This window comes from Dermacentor andersoni, chromosome 3 (genome assembly GCF_023375885.2).
Source record: "Dermacentor andersoni chromosome 3, qqDerAnde1_hic_scaffold, whole genome shotgun sequence".
Lineage (NCBI taxonomy): Eukaryota > Metazoa > Arthropoda > Arachnida > Ixodida > Ixodidae > Dermacentor > Dermacentor andersoni.
The window spans coordinates 31,920,797-31,936,474 of record NC_092816.1 but is presented as its reverse complement, the minus strand read 5'-3'; the positions used below and the strand labels follow the sequence as shown (position 1 = coordinate 31,936,474).

Genomic DNA, 15,678 nt, shown 5'->3' with positions numbered 1-15,678 from the left:
ACGTCTCGCATTATGTTGAAGTTGGTGGTAGAAATTAATGCTAGTTTTCCGGCTTTACTTTGTTTTTTGGCACTTCTTGCTACTACAGTGAGCTTTTCATCTTAACCCTGCAAGTGTTGCTTACAGGCAACATTTTGGTATTGAATACAAAGTTTCTTGCTACATGTCCTCAGTCAACAATGAATGATAGGCAGCAAGTGTCATTGGTTGGTGTAGAGCTTGAATAAAGGGCAAGGAAGAAGTTTGCCATACAACTAGCTTTGTCTTGATAGCACGAAAAGAAGAAATTAATAAGTTTGGTGCAAGATATCCGGCTGCAGTGGTGTCGCACACGTGATGTAAAGCAAATGGAATGTACTACACCTATGATGCACATACAAGAGTGGGCTGCACAAATTCCAAGCGAAGCCTTGGGAGCCTTGGGGTGAAGCCCACTTTCAGATTTCTGCGTAGGTTTCCCCCCCAGTTGCTGAATAATCGTGTGCAAAATTTTTCTTTTTGAAGATTATGCTTATTCTCGATATGTCCTGCACATTTAGATAAAAAATAAAAATTGTTTTCGGATATTTATAAGTGTCGTCATTAAAGCATTAATCTACTATGCACCGAAGCAGTGTTTGCATTCACACTATCGAACACTGCTTCGTCGTGTTCGATCATGAAGCAGGCACTTCCAATTCTGAAGTGCTGCAGCACAACCTTGGTGCCATGGATGACCCCGCCTTTTTTGCCGACAGTGACAAAGACATCAGTGACAACAAGCAAATTGTGAATGCATTCGTACTTACACTGTATTTTGTGATGGCAGTTCCCAGTAACAATGCATGATCATAAAAATGTGCTTAATAATTGTCTTGAAGGCCTATTATGTAACGATGATTAAAGCACCTTGTGGGCATCTACTTTTATCCATGGTTTCCAGTTTCTTTGGGCATCATTTCACATTATAATCATAATATACAGAGTGGCCCAACTAACACGCACCAAGATTTAAAAATATGTAAATGGGACGTAGCTGGACAGAACCAAGGTAATGCTTGCCATCACTTGGAGATACTCGGATTATTCTTTGCATTCTGCCAAATTATATTAGTTTATAAACTTTCAATTACAATTAAATAAAAAATACCAACCAGAAAATTGTAGGGCAACACGAACAACTCCCGATACAGCTTTCTGTTGCTCAATATGTGCTACATAAAAATGTTTTTCCGAGCATAAAAGAAGCCTGCGTATACACATAAAATTACCATGTGAATGGCTGCTCGAGGTACTTAGCGTGTATTTGTGGGCTACTACCAAAATCTGCCAGAAAAGAAGTAGAGGCCCATTACAGAAAAAAGCCTGCCTTTTCACTGCTGCACAAGTTCACAAAAGCAAGCACAGGACTTATGAGTGACGACTCATAATCATTGTGGCAGAGAGAGAGACCAAGGGTCTTAAAAGAAACCAAGCCACTTTACTGCTCTGCATTCGCACGGGCTCTGCTCGTACCCCTGCATGGATGTATAAGACTGGCCTGGCGTTGTCTCCATTATGTTCAACGTGTGGTGTGTGCGGTGACATAGAACATTACCTTACGTGCTGTACTCTGTATAACGCAGAAAGGAGTGTGTTATTCAGGTCCTTCAAGAGGACAGGAGTTCCTCACAGTTCTCTTCAGGACATTGTTTTCCCGCGCGGAAACCAGTTGCGTAGGAAGGAGGTTTCTCAACTTTTAAATTACCTGCAGGACACGGATTTGTCCTCCACATGGTGACGTTGGGAGTGACTTTTTGTAATTGTGAGGTCTGTGTCCGATTTATGCGATTTAATTAAGTGTCGCTACGGTGGAATAATTGCCGGCAGCAACTGCAAGGCTAATCCCACCAGTAGCCTACAACCACTCAAGTCAACTCGGAGAGAAACAAAGAGGGGAAGGTACGGAGGTCAACCCAACTACGTGCCCAGTTGGCTACTCTAAACTTGAGAGGGAGGAAGAGAATTGATAAGGAAAGAAGAAAAAATAGCTTTCACAGAGGGCTATGCTGCCTACAAATGACAAGTGCCATAAGCAACAAGGAACATCTAAGTCTATGTAAAAGTAACTCCACAACTCAAATATGTAATTGGCAAACGAAGAAGTGAATGGTGGACAAAATTTCGCGACATAACACAATATTAAGAGACAAGCAAGATGCGAAAGACAATGACGAAAGTTGCTCAAGCTGCACTGCTAGTACACCTGCTGGTAGCAAAGTGGTGGATGTTTTAAGTTTCCACGACAGTATTAAAGGGGTTCTGAACTACTTTTTATTGAAGTGGAGAAAGGCACTTGAAGTGAAAATAGGCTATTTAAGAAATACTTTGCCGCAAAAAGTACTTTAATGCATTCAGCAGAAGTGGAGTTATTGGCAATCAAACATAGCCTCCGTTATGCTCTCTTTCCTTCTTCAATGCCTTGCACAGCGAAGGCTGCGGTGCAGTGGGGCGTGCCCACAACGCTCCCTAAATGTCACTGTGGCACGCAGTTCAAATTTCATATTGAATGTTAATGTAGACGCCACGACTTCCACTTTTGGTTCCTACGACGTGCTAAACATAAGCCAAACGCACTTGTCCTCAGCAAGCTGCAGTGTGCTTAGCCAGTGGACTCGTGGCGGCCACGGTACCTACGCTATGTAACCAACAGCAGCTTGATGTTAGGTATCAGCCAATAGCAGCCAGATAAGGGAATGACGAGATAAAGCGTCCGATGACAAGATAAAGTGTCCAGAAGAGAGAGGATGAAAAGAGCGTTTGAGAGAACGGCGACTTCGTGGTCCGCTTGTGAGCTCCATGCACTGCGTATGACAGCAAAACTTTGCCAAGATATTCACCGCAGCGTATGCTACCTGCAGACTATGTTATTTCACCGAACCTGAGGGGTGGTTCAGGGCCCCTTTAAGTTTTCACCAGAAAATGCCGAAATTAATCAAAAAAAGATTTCAAGATTTCTAGGTCTTTAGCCAAGAGTATTTGTATTACTGGAACCTTTTAGTGAATTTGTGTATTACTTGGCAAGTACATAATTCCACCAATGCTGTGCTACAGATAGCAGATTTACAATGAAGCCAAAAGGAAACATACGGCCACCGCTGCCCCTGCACCGATCAAGGAAACGACTGCATTCCTGGCCTGAAGATACAAGGATCCTGAAGCAACCATCAGCAAGACCATGGAAACTAGTTTCTCTTAATACTGGTGCAAATCATTATGAATCAGTGCAGAATTTGTAACTACACAGTGTATTATAAGATACTTTGGAATGCTGTTTTGGTTCTTGAAACTGAAATATGGTGTAATAAGCCAGCAGAATGATGCAACAAAACGGGTAAAGAAATTCAGACGCACACAATTAGTTCCTGCAACATCAACACAGTATGAAAATGCGTATAGAAACTGACCAGTGACATATGCACAGTCAAATATACGTTCTAAAATGTTGGGTGATCCCTTATACTCCGGTCACTATAACTAATTGGGTCTGCTACTAAGGTTTAACACTCAAGTGAATAGTCTTCAAATAGCACAAAGTGCAAACAGTAACCAACATTCTCAGCTATAATAATTAACCTGACTTAAGCTCTAGTTAAATATTAATTCTGACAGTCCAACCAGTTGAAATCTAACCTCAATGATGCAACAGCTATCAAAATAATGTAATCCCCCTAAGTAAGAATTAAAAAAATTGGAACAGTATCTTGAAAATGCAATTTTATACATGGTACATCACATCCCTAAGTACGTGTCTGATGGCACCACAGCAGTGTAATGCAGTAACAGGGAAAAATTTATCGCCAAGGCTCTAGTAGACATGAAAGAATTTTGTCTTTTTCATAGACAAAAGAAAAAAAAAAAAGAAAGGAAACATTGAAACCGTCACTCCCACGGGCATCTCCCTTCATATTTGACATTAAAATTCTGCATAACCATGTTCGAATTAACATTGAAAAGGATTGAAGCCAATATGCAATATAATGAACGAGGGGTCTCGGCAGGTTATCCTCCAGAGACTGGTTTGAAAGCACTGAAAGCCATCCGTGCGAGAGCCAATAAAATGTCTATGACACAGGTACAGGAGAAAATGTCACTGCCAGTTTGCGCCACATTGGGGACACCTTGAAAAAAAAAAAAAAAAAACTGAAGCCGAGAGTTCCTAGAGTGGCAGCTCTGAAGAATGCCTACGATGTTTACGATGACGGGCAGAGACTATAATAATGTGCCTAAAATTCTGATCGATACACATCTTGGCACTCTAAGAAGTGCATGGCACTTACAGGGGGCAGGCAAACCACAACAGCAGTGCCACTATCGGACATGCCAGCGTTACCCATTGCGCAGCCCTCCCCATTGCGTTGCAAGCATTTTCATGTGTTCAGCTGCCTCAGTTCGACCACATCAAGAGCTGCAATAAAAATCGTAGTTTGGCATGTGTGCATCTAAGAGTTCTTTACGAGGTTCAAATCTGAACAAAGGGGCAAAGCTGCGGTGAAGCCAGCACGTTTTTGATGTGCGAAAGAAATCAGAGAGCCAGCCGTTGGGCATCCCGAGTGAAAGGTGCCTGCAACATGCCAATATCTTCAGAAGTGTATTCTGTCAGTATACAGTCTATAAGCACCTTTTCCTGCCTAGGTGAAGGGAAACACAGAAAACATGGTTTCACTGTGCCACATACATTGAGGCACTATCATGTCAACAACCGTGCCCTTCGCAGTGCCACACTGCCTATCCACCACTATCTAGCTCATCACAGAAGCATGCCTGCACCAACAAATGAATAAACTTTTCTTCCGCTGGACATTTAAGCAGTGGACAACGCAATGGTTTTTGGGTGACCTTAAAAAGCTGTGACTTAGGTCTGCACAGTGCTTCGCTACAAGTCGGATGTAACAATATTCATGACATATATTCATTTCTCTTCACGCCAAGGCACCACTGCTGTCACCGTACTGCACACTCCTGAGTGAGCTAAGGTATTTAATTTCACATGATAACCACCTTACATAATAATGGCTGCATGAAATGCAGTCACAATTTATCAATTAATGACCTATGATAGCAGCAGGCCTTATGCACTTGACAAGACCAACACAACTGTGTGTGTTCCCACATGCACGAGAAAGGGTGGAATGTTTTTAAGAACTGTTGAGATGAGTCATGGGAGTCAAGTTTGCAATAATGGTAGAGGAATAGACAACACAACGGGATGGCAGGACAATTAACGGCACATTACTTTTAGACTATTTGATAATGGAAGTAATGCATTACTGTACACCAGCTGGCAAACAGTGCTAAGGAAATGTATCAGGACGAAAATATATAGTTTTCGCATGAAGTAATGAATGCAGCTCACTGTGCTAGTATGCAAACATGACTGCCATGATGATGTCATTGTGCCGCATTATCCCACGTGAATTTCTTCACTTCGGGGCGGCGACTTTTTCACTAGATTATCAGTTATCGATTTGTCACTTGGTGCAGGACATCTCTGCCATGCTGTCACATTTGTTTACAAAACTTCTTGACATGTTAGTACCCCAGGATAGTGGCCACAATTAGATCAATGTAGACCACCTTCGATGCCAATGCAGTTTGCCACAAGCTTGTTAAAACCAGTGTTACTGTCCAAATTCTAATTATCTGGATAAGTCTTGAGCACAGACTGGCTGAATTCTGCAATGACAACAAATCTGTTTAGGGCTAATTAAAAACTAATTAGTGAATTTATGCTAATTAGTCTTTATTGACAAGTCTTGCACGAATTATGTCCACTACTGCTATGTTCTTTGGAAAGGGAAACCCATTGCCTGAATTACCTCATCACCAAGGTACTGTCTCAGCTGAAACACATGCATAGAGCCCTTTTAATTGTTAAGTGTTCCACTTTATATGTTGCTAAACAAAGACCATCCATCTCATTTAGCAGCACTTCCAACATTGACATCAGGCAGCAGATGTGCATGTCCGCATTACTTCCCTGTCAAAGCAATGCGACTTGCATTCTTCCGAAAGATAAAATGCTAATTCATTCTAAATGCTAGATGAGCCAATACTTGTCTCGGATGACTGTGCCTTGCTGAGAATATGTGGAAAAGGTCGCAATTCCAGTGCCCTCTTTCACACCACATACACACCCATATGCCCATCCTCTGTCTGTTTATGATTCTAGGGGTTGAAGGTGAACTATATCTTGGCAAAAGATAGCACAGAAGAGAGAAGGCAGTGGAAACAGTCCAAACAGTAGATGATGCTCGAGAAAGATAAAATCCCTGATCAGCAAAAGGCAGCTCTTGTGGACAGAGGCAACAGCATGAATCAAGGATGAATAAGACAACTGTGTTCTTGCCAGTCTTTTCCACAACCAGGCACCAAAAGTAAATCAGATTACATAGGATTTCTTTACAAGCCCAATTAACCACCTTTGTATCACTATCAGTACATTGTCTTAAGCATGCCAGAATTGGCACGCTGACATGGAAAAACCTAATGCAACACGTGCGGGGGATGTAACATCCACGGTCTTGGAACAAGTTGAGGCGGGACTGCTACAAAGGGTACAATCTCTATAACATTTTACTGCATCGCGACAAGAATACATGTAGCCATAGTTATATATTAAGCCTTAAGCAGGCCACCAAAACATGCGTTTTGTCCCTTAGACATGAAGTTTAGCACTGCTTGTATTGGTTGCTGCACATGAAAAGCTGCATAATAAATAAATAAGATTCCTTTAATATTAGTGCGATTTCTGCAAACCTGAGGTACCAACAGTACTTTATGAGGCCTACTGAATGGACAACGGCGTGAAGTGTACACTGGTGTCCCCAAGTCAAAATTCCTTTAATGTGGTGCCCTACAAAAAATTTTAAGTTTTATGCATATGGCAACATTGCCAGATATTTGTTATACAAACCTAGTGACAGTGATTTCGATGAAATAAGCTGGCAAATATGTATTCATAAGCACAAATATGCATGTTTTAACACGTTCACTGTGATGTAGGTCTCCAGTGGGTCGCAGCAGATATTCCAACCGTGTAGCTGCACAGGGCTTTCCTGCAGTGTGCAAGCAACATCTTTCTAAACATCAAGGGAAAATAAAATTTTTTTTTTGTGGTCCGACGCATCATGGCACCATTAATCTACACCTTTAGGAAATTCCATAGGATCACAACCCTCTGGTGACTCACCAGTGGGGTGCGATGCACCAGAGCAATATGACAAGTGACCCACCCATGGGTCATCCCACGCAGGAACTGAGACTTGGATACATTATTTATCAAAAGTACTGCCGCAGTGAACGTGTTAAGCAAGTGGTCAGCAACACGTTGAAATCTAGGTCTCGTCTAGCAATATAGTAGTAGCACTGTGCAGGCTGCAGCCTAATTCTGAAGAGGCTCCTCTCACAGTGTTATGGGTCCCGGCGCAATCACTGGTGCTTGTCACTTCCCACTATTCTACTTCAGTTCTTAATAATCAATGCCCAGTCCTATTGTATTGGATTGCAACAAGTGCATCAGTGCCATTGAGAGCCGCCGTAGGCAGAAAAAGCATGTTCACAGGCTTGCAGATAAAGCACCACGCCCACACCTGTTCGATCCCACATCTTACAACAATGAATCAAGCAGAAAAGCTGCAGAGACGACGAAAAAAGGCTCCTTTTAGGAAAAGTCTGTGTCTAAGTTTGTTGAAGTAGTAAACACACAAAGCATTTCATCACATGTCACCTTTGAATGGTAACTACTGGCAGACATCTGTATGTAGAACAAGTCAGCTCTTCTGTGGCTAATTTTCCGGTGTTGGGTTGCCTTCATACACAACCATCCATAAGCTACCTTGATACATATACTTATTGCTACAATTTGCACACACTTGATGCAACACTAATGTTAGCTTCATGTTTGAAAAAAAATATGACTGCTGCTGCAGCTAAAGAACTGCGGGTGATGGTTATGTCCATTTTTGTCTGTGCTGTCGTTCCCATTTGCCACTGCACCTGATTTGTCACAGCACTGCCAAAATGCAAATGGCAGGTTGCATGTGCACTGTTGCATCCCTTCAGTGCAAGTAAGAATCTGATGTCCTGCATGGCAGATCCCAGACATCCTGATGACAAATCATCAGAGCACCAATCTCAGAAGTGTGTAGGCCCGGATTCAATCACTGCTGACACAACTTTCTTTTTTCGTTAGTTGCCTAACTTGTGCATTAGTCTACAGATCTCATGCTGCTGCAATTACTATCCAGGGGGGCTACTTTGCAAGTGTCCACCTAGTGGACATAGTCTGCTGCTGAAGGCGCCTGTCTCCTTCTGACGTATACCCCAGCCCAGCCAATAATAACTTCAGCAGTACATGAAATGGCCATGTCCACTAGTTGGACAGTTACGGAATACCCCCCCCCCCCCCCGAGAGCACACTACATCGGAAGGTATTAGAACCTTTAACTGCAAGCTGAGAGCCTATTTTCTGCATGCACACTGGGGGCCCTGGATTCAATCGAAGCCAACATGCTCGGAGTTATTCACCTCTCACCTAACAGTTAAATAGCACACATAGCATACGTAGCACACATGCCTCATCGCCAGGTGCTGGCATAACAATGTGTGCACGTCCTTATAATTGGACACTTTCACTGGTGAATCTGCTTCAACGTAAAGGCACAGGCTACCAGCTGTAGGGCTACCAGCTGTAGAAGTCCATGCAGTTATTCCTGTACCACCTGACACACCTCAGGCAATGAAGCACAACAGACTTGAATGAGAAGAAAAAAAAGTGCTTTTACTGAACTGTGCCATGTTCACTACCCAGTAAAGTTGACCTACTTAGGATAATGGTGCACTACCCTGTGAACACTTAGGATAATGGTGCACTACCCTGTGAACACTTGTTCACCTTGGCATGATTACTTTTGTGCACAAGCACCGCATCCTTCATCAATACCACCTCATTTTAATTAGCAATGGCGCTTCGTTGTCAGTGTTAGCATAATCTTATTATAGAAGACTTCTCTTAAACAGAAGTTTGATTTGCGCAAATAGTAATAAAATGAAAATATATACATCACAATGCTGCAATTTGACCCCACAGGCCACCAAACAAAGGCAAACTACACAACTGCTTATGGACCTCAGTGTAGAAATCATGTGTGAACATACTTGTAGCAAGTATTTACGATGTACAAGTGCCACAAATAAACATTCTTACAGCATTAGTTGCAGTAGGTTGACGTGGCACTGGTTACTTCACGTTTATTTTGTATATTTTAATGAAACCAGGCTGTGGAATAACAACAGACACAATTTCCGTCGAATGCCAGAAATTTCACTGCTGTTGCTGAAGGTTGCTAACGCTAACAAAATGTGCGCTCGTATACGCAGGGCAGAAGTTGGCGCTAGAGCAGTAAAAATTTATCAGATAAATTGTGTGGTCTAAGTCGCAGTAGGTTACGAGGGAAACCACAGTGAAGGGCTCCGTATCAATTTTGACCACATGGGGTGCTTCAATGTGCACCCAAACCACGAAACATGAATGTTCTTGCTTTCCGTGCCCACTGAAATGTGGTCACAGTGGCTGGGAATCATATCTATGACCATGCGCTCAGCTGTGAAATGTCCTAGCCACTAAGATAATCACCCCCTCCAACCCAAAAATAACAGTAACGCACCAAGCATATGCAATTGAGGACCCTAGTATACACAATTACACAAACAACTTCCATTGTGGTACCAGAAAGTAAAATGCACTGAAGCCACTAATTCATGTGCATGTCAGGGGAGGAACTGCCAGAGCATATGGGGTCAATCACTGGCTATTATGTTGCACTACAGTACATACAGAAGAGGAAAGGACAAAATCGCTCCCGGGTTGCCAAAGTAGTGCACACAAATAATTGATGGACTAGCGTGGTGAAGGAACACATTACAAATTGACATGGAAACATGACTGCCTGCCACTCCAGCCAATGAGACTGTACAGTTTGCTACATGGCATACTACCGTGACCAGCTGTGAATGAAGGTGTTTAGTCATCACAGCTTTGCCTCAAAACAGGGCATGGGTGGATGAAGGCAGTATTCTTGCAATTTAAAGTCTGAATGCTATTGAATGTTTCATTCTAAGGCAAAATTGCATGCTGATGTTCAGAACATGTTACAATTAACATAGGTTGCCCCAGCCACTGTGCAGGTGCAAGAAGGTACTATACCTGTGTTAAGTAATGCACGTGAATGGCTCCTCCCAATGTCTGCATCATGCAGAGACACCAGGGTAAGTGCGGCCCATTTTGGCTTTTTTGGCAAAACTTGTTTGCACTGCCTTGTACAAAGCAAACGTGCAGTTATTTTATGTACGCAAGACAAAATGTGACGTATGAGGAACTGAGAGAATAAAGCACTGGAAACATCACAACACCAGCAAGTGTGCTGCACCTTGGCTTACACAGATACCTCACATATGCTATTTATCTGAGCAGTGAACATAAATTTGACATATGTTTAGCAAATATGATGCTAATTAAATTGTCATGCGCTACAGCATGCCGGTAACACTGACGGCGTAAGACGGTGATCCTGCTGTGAAATCGCTGTAGCGATAGGACACCTTGCCCACGACAAACTGTAGGAATCAGCAAAGGTTGAGGATAGCTTAAGAATGCAATTCAGTGAAAAAGCAGCTAAAGCAACACTTTTAATCATACAAGTTTTATTTTCTACCTGTATCAAAGGTACACTCAGTACATTTACTAGTTTAGTTAAAAAGAATTTAAGGAAACTGTGTCTGCTGTTGCAGTGAATAACAACTTCGGTCCAGATGTCTAAATTTTGCTGTACTGTTACAGTAGCTAAATACAATGCAAATTATTAAGCATAGTGTGAACCCAATCTTTCCAACTGTGAATCACTGGTATTGTGAACTACAATGCCTGCATATTAAATCCCAGATTGTGGTGCTATGCATCCTTCCAAAGCCTTAGATACGGCGTCTACGAATAGTCGCAGAACTGTTAGACAGGGTCGCAAAAACAAAACATCAGGAATGCCAATAAAGGGTTCCCACCAATGTGCTACCTACTAGCGCTTGGTAACAAAAATGCGGCGAAAATAGCTCACTCGGTATCTCAATACAAACCCTTTGTTAATGCAGTGGATGACAAAACAAGCATGCCTCCAATGGGCCTTTTTGAGTGAACTGGCTGCGAAATGATAACTTACTCGTATTGTGTTCTTTAATGTCTCTGCTTCTTGACGTAGACTCTCCACTTCATTCATTTTGTTAGCTTAGGCTCCTCAACCTGTAAAACAGAAATTATGTTAGCAATTGTGCTCACATCATCAGCATAAAAGAGAAGAAAAGAAACAGCAGGGTATGTAAGCCGCAATTTCTTGTACATGCTGGAAGGATTGCCAGCGCATCCAAACAAATCGCAGGCTGGTTTTGTTTAGCACTACAGTACATCCACAAGAGGAATTGTATGATCACTCCCGGGTTGTCAAAAGTAGTGCACAATCTCTACAATGTGAAAAAGGAAGACTTCGTTAAAAAGTTGGCTTAAAGGCATATAGGAGAAATACATTTGAACACCTATGCGATCAGTTAACTTCTTCCAATGTCTGTTATACGGAATTCGGTATTGACCTGCTTGAGCACAACAGGTTATCTATTTGCGAACCATGCCTTTTAGGTATGCAGTAACATAAAGCACAGATGTCCGTAGACAGCGGTTTCCCGACTTCCAAGTGAGCGTGCAAAGTACACGCTAAGTGTACAGCAATAACATGCGCGGCGATTTAAATATAGAACAGAAAATAACAAGGTTTAGATCAAGGATCTACGTCACAGGCAGGTTGTCATTCCGCAACAAAACATCCGCGCCTTCCTTAAACTCCAGACAAGATGTCCGCGCCCACACGCCGATTGCAATGCAGTTCCGATGGAAGCAAGTTTGCTAGCCGCACGCTCAACGCCTTCGCGGTTGCAGCGAGCCGGAACAGGCACAGGGAGGGGGCTGGGTCATCTTAGAACAGGCACAAACACTGCTGCCGCGTAGCCCCACGGATGCGTGTTGTGTGTCGAGCTCGGGAAGCCACATGTTCGCCGCCGCACATACATTTGTAGATTTGCTTCAATCCGCAACTTGTCACAAGCCCGATCGCTAGGCCTAGAACAACTCGTTAACTATCATCGCGCAAGGAGGAGGGTGTGTGGGGCTTGTGCAAAGTGGAAGGTCAATCACCAGCACCGCAAACCAAATACGTACTCTGCCAGCTAACAGATCGGTGAGCAAATCATAACAATAAAAAAACCGCGCGAATGAAATAAAAGCCCGCCGATGGGCACCGGTCCAGTTTAGGGTTATCGTGGTTATCGGAACGGGGCGTTTGCGTATCGAGCGAGCAGGTGCTTGCACGAGCTGTTAAAGCCGCCATGCAAACGCATCTGTGTGCAGAGCGTCAGAGCGCGCGGGCGGGCGTAACCCCTAGCAAGGCGGGCCGCCACGTTGTTTTTAAAAACAAGCCAAGTATGTCACACCACTTCTGGCACATCGTACGGGTCTGCACCCACTTCCGCGAACAGAGACGACACACTAATGATGCTTCGGCCGAAAGCTGTGTCCAGGGTGAAGTGTGGCCACTAGCACGATGTTTGCGATCACAACTTCCAGCATATTCGCCAGCGACGACCGAAATTTGAGCTCATCGGAACATAATATCCGCCATTTTACGGCGCTGGGAGGAGCAGCGCTAGCCCTAACTCAAGAATAATTGTCAATGTTTCCGCCGAATTGGCGCCTCGAAAGTAGTTCCAATCACGCAAGAGAACGCGCGAAATGCTCTATCCGTGCGGCACGGGTGGACAGTTGGGGCGGAATAAGGCGAAACTTGAAGGACCCATACCTTCCGAGAGCAACTTCCCTCTAATAATAGGCCTAACGCTGAAACAATTCGCCGGGTGTCCCAGGCTTGCCGTGGGGCGAATGGTGTCCCAGCGTGCCGTCACAGCAGTTCGTTGAGCAGCATGGAAGAATGTCCACTACGTTTGTCCAACAAACCTCACAAACCACACTTCAGCATCCACCGCACTTCGATACCCGGCGAGTGCACGAGAACCCTCGAGCGTGTTCGTAAATTTTTTTCCGACCGCTTTGAGCAGGGTGCGGCTCCCGTGCACAAACCGGCAAAGACCCCGTACTGAATTTAATAGCGGACTGCTCGACGCATGCGCCGAGCACAATCCTACAGCGGCTGCGCGGAGGACCACGCATTACCGGAAATGACGCACGGATATTACTTGTTCCGGGAAAGCTTCGGTCCAGGGGCGGGTGACGGCATTTAGCGTTTGCTTGTTTTGTTGGACCGATATCTTGCACCGTTTTCTGCTAAGTCTTGTGCTACTAACCGTAAGAGTACGCCCGAAGCAAAATAAAGAATAATAGAGCCAGTGGAATCTCAGAACTTATTTGTTCATGTTGCGCACACACTGCATACTGCAAGAGTCAGTTTAGTGTCAACTTTAGAATGCAGGCCGGCAGGTGCATGTAATGATAGCATGCTTTATTCGTAATCCGAACGAACTGTAAAAGGTAAACGTTTTGCGAGTGAGTACTGCTCAACTCTCAATCGTGTCGACTAACAAAGCTACAACGCTCGAATTGTTTCGCTGCATTACATGAAACACATGTGGCGAAGCCCGCTTTTAAATTTGCAGGGTTGGTGTTTCATAAATGCAAGCATGCTCACGTAGCCGGTCGGCGTACTTCTTCCATTGCCTCGCATTCATTCCCGTTGGTATATATATGCATAATGTTGGTAATGGTGCAAAGTTATGATGTACTTTTAACATATTTGTACGCGTTTCTTTCTCATGTGCGTCCTGTACTGATATCATATTTTCATGTCGACTATCAACGATTAACTCTGATATCAGGTCATTTGCTAGATGCAACGTGGAGCAGTCAGATAAGAACATACTTTGAGAAAAACACGCTCCACTGTCCATTTCCCCCGAACAAAATTTTAGCACATTTACTGCCATCTATAGCAACCTAAGTAAACTAGCCATAAATGATTACCAGTGCCACCACGAGAAGCCACTGCCATCGCGTTAGACGCGACGCATTGCGGCGTCGATCGTAAATAGCGCAGCCGGCTTCTCCCTCCACATGTGCGCAGCTAGCTGCGTCTGCTACGTGTTTCGGTCTGACCTTGCCGCTCGGTGCAGCTCGACGAACATCGTCGGTTCGCTCGGGTGCATTTGATAAAATGCTTTAACTGCCTCTCCGCGGACCATTCAAACAGATCTTGAGTGGCATGCGGCCAGAAGTCCCCGTGCGACTGCTGCTGTTCGCCAAGGCCCGCGAACTGGCTGGCGCCTCCGAGACTTCGCTCGTCTTGCCCGCCGTGCTTCGAGACGTCGAGGAGCTGAAGCAAGCGATCTTCGAGGCCTACCCCAAGCTTTTAGCCCTGCAGCAGAGCGCAGTGATTGCCGTGAACGAGTCGTACGTCGAATCGGGCGTCGAGGTGATACTGCGACAAGGCGACGAAGTCGCCTTCATACCTCCTATCAGCGGCGGTTGATCGCTGGGGCGCGCGGTGCGTATAACTCTTCCTTCCCGCTGTCTAACCTCATTGGCCTCGCCTGCCCGGGCATGGATTACGTAGAACTGTCGGTGGGCAAGCTGGACCTCGATGCGGTACTGGCCAAGGTCGGATCACCGGACTGCGGTGCTATTTCAATTTTCCTCGGCACGACGCGCAACCATTTCGAGGGAAAGCGAGTGTGCAAGTTGAGCTACGAGGCGTACAATCCCATGGCGAAACGTGAGATGCTACGAATCTGTGACGCGGTGCGGCGACAGTGGCACGTCAAGAACGTCGCCCTAGTTCACCGGCTGGGCGACGTCCCCGTTGGCGAGGCGAGCGTTGTTATCGCCATCTCGTCCGAGCATCGCCAGGAGGCTCAGGAGGCAGTGAAATATGCTATCAACGAGGTCAAACGGCGAGTGCCTGTGTGGAAAAAGGAGCACTACGACGACGGTGACCACGACTGGAAGGAGAACAAGGAATGTTTCTGGATTGCGCGCCATTGAAACTGGCTACTACGAAGCGTTATCTATAGGGGGGTGGGGAGGATTACTGCAAATGCTAGGCAGCAAACTCTTCGTTGTTGGCGAGTCGTTGAATTGTGTTTGCCCCGTTTTATATACATATGTATTTACATGTTTCTTTCTCGTCGTTTCGAAGAATGTATTGGCTCTGTGAGCTTTAGCATGTTTTCGCTGCTTCTAATGATGTTGACAATAAATTTTATATATATGACATTGATGACACGCTAACTTCAAGATTACATTGGTGATGTGGTGTCTGTATAGCAGGTGACATGAGTAAAAATTGTTCGACAGCACAATGCGCATGCTGTTCTCGTCTCGGCCATACAAAATCCACAATTCTTATACATGAAAGTTGTCTAGCAACAAGGACCCTGCAGTTCATCCGCCAGCCAAAATTTTTTTTAAGCGGTGACGTCGTAAAGGAGTATTGTTATACACGTAGATTAATTTTAAGGTGACGTGCAGTCACAGCTCTGCTCAATTGTGACTAGTGTTTTCAATGACTGATTATATTATCACGCCTGCAGAGGAATAAATCGTTGAGAAACTTG

The 15,678-nt window shown here is 44.5% G+C and overlaps 2 protein-coding genes across 2 annotated transcripts in view; one reads left to right on the top strand and one right to left on the bottom strand.

Annotated features, from left to right (window-relative positions):
- The window catches only part of LOC126520864 (guanine nucleotide-binding protein G(I)/G(S)/G(T) subunit beta-1), a 67,529-nt gene extending 54,309 nt beyond the window's left edge, over positions 1-13,220 (bottom strand). The window contains exons 1-2 of the mRNA XM_050169665.3: positions 12,915-13,220; positions 11,232-11,311 (exon numbers count right to left, since the gene is read on the bottom strand). Of these exons, the coding sequence (XP_050025622.1) occupies positions 11,232-11,288 (57 nt within the window). The 5' untranslated portion in view covers positions 11,289-11,311; positions 12,915-13,220. The remainder of the gene's footprint in view (positions 1-11,231; positions 11,312-12,914) is intronic.
- A 1,353-nt stretch (positions 13,221-14,573) lies between these two features.
- Positions 14,574-15,335, top strand: LOC126520874 (molybdopterin synthase catalytic subunit-like). Its single transcript, XM_050169677.3, has one exon. The coding sequence runs from the start codon at positions 14,666-14,668 to the stop codon at positions 15,104-15,106; it is 441 nt and encodes a 146-aa protein (XP_050025634.1). The 5' UTR covers positions 14,574-14,665; the 3' UTR covers positions 15,107-15,335.
- The last annotated feature ends 343 nt before the right edge of the window (positions 15,336-15,678 follow it).

What these genes read in the sequence shown, in the direction of transcription:
- LOC126520874 (XM_050169677.3), top strand. Translation starts at nt 14,666, where the DNA reads ATGGATTACGTAGAACTGTCGGTGGGCAAGCTGGACCTCGATGCGGTA.